Raw genomic sequence first — 4791 nt, 5'->3', positions numbered from 1 at the left:
CCACACAAATAGTGGAACGGTAATAAAATAAACATCAAAGGTAAGCTAGCAAATCATCACTACTTCACTGCTATTTACAACAAAAGCAGGAAGAGGAAAAAACCTACCCTCACCATTGGCATCATCTTAGAAAATACAAGTTTTGGAAGGAATGATAGCTTTTTCCCATACCCTTAAACATAAACATTGGCACCTACAGCTAACGCAACCCTTTACTGAAAGATCTCAGTTTACATTACATGGAGACAACAACAACAAGGAACCAAGAGAGGTCTCCCTCCTCTTACTTTTGTCTTTCTGAATTGCCAGAGTTTCTGAACTGGTACAGCTTTAGTGAGAACAGGAAGACATCAAGCCCATTATCATTAAGGTTAGGAAGAGTATGACCAGAAGAACAGAAGAACCTCTCCTTGTTCAGTATTTACTATTTAAAACTCACACAGATGGAAGAAATGACAATGCATTGAAACAAAATGGAGGTGTGTGGGAAGGTATATTCTGCTCAAGAAAGACTGAGACAGAAAACAGTGCTCTTTGTTTCTTCTGTTGGTTCTTTAAACCTTTTTTCATGTTCCTCTCCAACACTCTTGAAGAGCCAGACCACAACGGTGTAGTCCTAACCAGAGCAACTATGCATTAAGTATTTATCCTAAAATAAGGTCTGATTTAGAAAGACTGCTTTTGGAAAATATGGGGCAATCCTACTCTTACTCCAGGACACAAAATTCAAAGTGTATATATGAGAAATAAAATATAAGCACCACACTAGATTTCTGCTGATGTTTTTGTTTTGTTACTGTTTTGCAGACGCTAGCACTACTGCCACATGAAGTCAAATGGTGTTTTGCAATTGACTTTAAACAGCGAGCAGCATAGGAGTGAAGAGGGAGTTTTCAGAGAAGCTATTGCTGTATGGCTTTCTTCACTGAGCTGTTCTCACCAGCATACTATGGAAGGATGCAAAATCTCTGGAGGGTAAGACCCTGATAATTTAAACCTAAAAAACCAACCCCCAAAATCATGACTAAAGAAAATTGTCCAGGTGAGCTTACATAACACTTTTGTCTCAGGTTTTATTGAAAATCTATAGATCCATAATGTGCAAAGAAACGTTAAAGCACCATAGCTGTTAAATAAATAGATAAAAACAATCACAGTAAAAGATTTTATTGGAGAGTGCCAGTGTCAAAGAAGCTACAAACACATCATTCAAAAGAAATGAAGCAATGCTACTATATACACATTAACACACTTAAAACTAAGGTTAAGGTTTCTACTAATTTTCTCCTAGCAAAGCTCATCGTATTGCCTACCTGTTCCCATTTCATCCCTGCACCAGGTATGGTCATGACAGAAAGGACGAGGGGCCAGGACTGAAACAACATTGTCAGACTACATAAATCATTAGGAATTCAAAACTGCGAAGCCGTGCATTATTTTCCAACAGGTTGTTGAGCTGTCACATTACAACTTGTTGCTATATACAGCACTATTAAAATAAATCACTGCATGTAACAGGTTCTGCTCTGCCACCTATAAGTCATTCGGCAGTTTACACCTGGGAGGCGGGCCCGGCTCTACGAAGTCGTGCCGAACTGCGGCTTCATTCGAAATGCCCGGGAAGGGGAGGGACCTGGCAGGAGAAAATACAAACAAGTTTCGTAAAATAACTTTCCAACAAGACCACGCTGTCATCTCAGCTAATTACAGTTCTGATAGCGCTTATTAGCGCATACCCACCTTTGCTACCTTGCTTCTCCACCCACCACCCTTTCAGATCTTTGTCCTGGCTCCGCCTCTCGCCGGCGTTATAATGGGCTGGTCTGAAAGTGGTGGAGAGGCACAGAACCACAGGGGAAGGGAGAGATAATGACAATAACACTAATAACCCTAATAACCCTGCTGCTGCCCGTGCCTCAGCGAGAAGTCAGCCCGGCGTCCCGGCACTGACGGGGCCGAAGCCGGAGAGACAGGACGTCCCCAGAGAACTCCCTGCGCCGGAGAAGCGCCGGACGGTAACATCGGCAGCGTCCTGAGGAGTACCAGGCGAGGGGGGACCCAGAGAGGAAACTGCTCCAGCACTCTCCTGCTCTCTCCGGCACCGCAGGGACCTCTTCGCCCCTCTCCTCCGACCCATGAAGCAGCTGGCGTAACGACCGAGAAGGACAAACGGGGGCGGAAAGAGAGCGAGCGCCCCGGTGGGGGAGAAGGAGGTGGAAGCCGGAGGAAGCGCCCCGTTCTCCGCCTCGCCGCCGCAGGCGGCAGGGTACCGACGCCTGTCCTCGGCGTCCCCCGGGAGGGAAAGGTCCAGTCGCCTGCCAGCTATCCCGGGCGGCCGGGTGAGGCGGGCGCGGAGCCCCGCTGCCCTGTGCTGCCTGCCACCGCGGAGCTGTCCACGCCGGGGCGGGTGCAACCCCCCGCGGGTCACCTAGCTGCTCCTCGCCGCCCCTTGAGGCCGCGCCGACGGACAGGGGTCGCTCCCGCTCAGCGGAGCCGCCGGGTGCGGGGGGGCCGCCGGCACCGCCGCCATGAAGCTGGAGGTGTTCTCGCAGCACTACGAGGACAAGCTGAGCGCCGGCAGCGATCAGGAAGGTAGCGGCTCCCTCTCCCCGGCGCCGGCTGAGAGCGAGCTGGGCTCGGACGGTGACTGCGCCGCTAATAGCCCTGGTGGCGGGGCCGGGCGGCCAGGGCAACCCCCGCCACCACCCCCCGCCTCGCAGCCGCAGCAGCCGCCTCCGGGCGAGAGCGGCAAGGGGAAGCCCTACACGCGGCGGCCGAAGCCACCCTATTCCTATATCGCGCTGATCGCCATGGCTATCCGCGACTCGGCCGGCGGCCGCCTCACCCTAGCCGAGATCAACGACTACCTGATGAGCCGCTTCCCCTTCTTCCGCGGCGCCTACACTGGCTGGCGCAACTCGGTGCGCCACAACCTCTCCCTCAACGACTGCTTCGTCAAGGTGCTGCGCGACCCGGCGCGGCCCTGGGGCAAGGACAACTACTGGATGCTCAACCCCAGCAGCGAGTACACCTTCGCCGACGGCGTCTTCCGCCGCCGCCGCAAGCGCCTCAGCCGCGCCGCCCCGCCGCCGCAGCCCGCCCGCCCCGCCGCCGCCCCACCGCCGCCGCAGGAGGCGGCCGGAACGGGCGCCGCGTCCCCCGGCGGATCCCCGCGGTGCTGCTGCGCCTCCTCGCCCTGCAACTGCGGGCCGGGCACCGCAGCCAAGGAAGCAGCAACGGCGAGCGGCGGGGCGGCGGCGGGCGGCAGCGGCACCAAGTTCTCCAGCTCCTTCGCCATCGAGAGCCTGCTGCGGCGGCCGGCGGGGCCCCGCGCCGCCCAGCAGCAGCCGCCGCCGAGGCCCGCCCGCCTCCTCTGGCCGGCGCCGCCCGCGGCCCCGCACCTGCTGCCCGGCCCCTACCCGCTGCTCCCCTACCCACCTGCCGCGCAGCCCCCGTCCGCAGCCGCTGCCCTGTACGGCGGAGGGCTCCTGCAGCTCTGCGCCTACGGGCTGGGCGAGCCGCCGTCGCCACTGCTGCTGGGGGGCGGCCGGCAGGCGCTGTCCCAGGGCGAGCCAACGCCGGCGGAGCGGCCCCGGGCGCCGCTCTTCCCCGTCGGCCTCCCCAAGGGCGGGCGGGGGCCGCCGCCCGGTTCCCCGCTCTACGGGCCCCTCCGGCTCGCTGGGCCGCTGCAGCCGGCGGCGGCGGGGGGCTCGGCCGCGTTCCACCCGTACGCTGTAGAGACCCCCCTGGCTTGACGGAGCCCCCCTTCTCCCCTGCGAGGGGCCCGCCCGGGGAGGCGGGGAGGGGGGAAGGAGGAGGCTCTGGATCCCGCACTTTAACTCCAGAGGCGACCAAAGCCTCCAAGCAAAAGCCTCGGTGACTGTGCCTTAGTGACATGACAGTGGGGTTAACTTAAACCAAAAAAAAAAAAAGGAGGAAAAAAAAAATCAGAAAATCCCCAAACAACTGTCGGTTTGGACATAGCCATGAGCCTCAAGTGCTTCTTACTGTTCGTTGAGACTACTTGACTTCGGCCACTCCCTCGCCACTTGCTCGCCACCCTCCCGTTTGCCCCTGCACCTCCTGCCACCAAAGCCTTGGGCAGCCGCTCAGGGGTGCGCTGTGCGCCTGGGGGTTTGGCCGGAGGGGCGGGGGGCTCCTGCCGGTGCGAGAAAGAGAGGGGGCCGGGGGCTGCTGCAGAGCCGTAGGTCTGTACTGCAAAGCAATGCATCACTGTGCCAAAAGAAACCTTTTCTCCTCTCCGGCAACTAGCATTTCGTGGGAAGGGAGAACATTAAGTTATTTATAAAAGTAGTGTTTTTAACACAAAGAGAGTGCAGCTTTTTTAATTAATTATTGTTCTGGGAGGTTGGGGGGCGGAATGGGGCAAGGGCTCAAAGAAATGTCAGGCGTTGCCTCCTGTGCTGGTTGGCGTTGTACATTTAAGGCCAAGACCGCCGCTACTGGAAAGAGAAGAGTAATTTTGGTTTTCGTATTTTTGTGTTTGTATATAATGTACGTGCGTGTGCATTTTATTGACGCTCGACCACCCTCTTTCCCCCTTCTGTTTTTTTTTTCTTTCTCCTCTCCCCTGAATAAAAGCTGCCCCCCCCCCCTAAATAAAGACGGTAATTAATAAGGAGCAGAGCGTGGTATCTTTGCTGGCGTGGAGGGAGGGGAGCCTACTGATCGCCTTGCCCGGGGAGTGCTCGGGCTGCGGAACAGCAGGGCCGCCCTCCCGCTCCTCCCCATCCGTCCTGCATCCTCCTCATGCGGGGAGCTGGGCCACGA

At 56.9% G+C, this 4791-nt stretch overlaps 1 protein-coding gene across 1 annotated transcript; it reads left to right on the top strand.

Annotated features, from left to right (window-relative positions):
- Positions 1-1750: 1750 nt before the first annotated feature.
- Positions 1751-4581, top strand: FOXQ1 (forkhead box Q1). The gene has a single exon (XM_034067550.1). It carries the CDS (start codon positions 2529-2531, stop codon positions 3753-3755), a length of 1227 nt encoding a protein of 408 aa, XP_033923441.1. The 5' UTR covers positions 1751-2528; the 3' UTR covers positions 3756-4581.
- Positions 4582-4791: the final 210 nt, after the last annotated feature.

Source organism: Melopsittacus undulatus, chromosome 1 (genome assembly GCF_012275295.1).
Source record: "Melopsittacus undulatus isolate bMelUnd1 chromosome 1, bMelUnd1.mat.Z, whole genome shotgun sequence".
Lineage (NCBI taxonomy): Eukaryota > Metazoa > Chordata > Aves > Psittaciformes > Psittaculidae > Melopsittacus > Melopsittacus undulatus.
This window is presented reverse-complemented; position numbering and strand designations above follow the sequence as displayed.

Coding starts and splice junctions, on each gene's coding strand:
- FOXQ1 (XM_034067550.1), top strand. CDS start 2,529: ATGAAGCTGGAGGTGTTCTCGCAGCACTACGAGGACAAGCTGAGCGCC.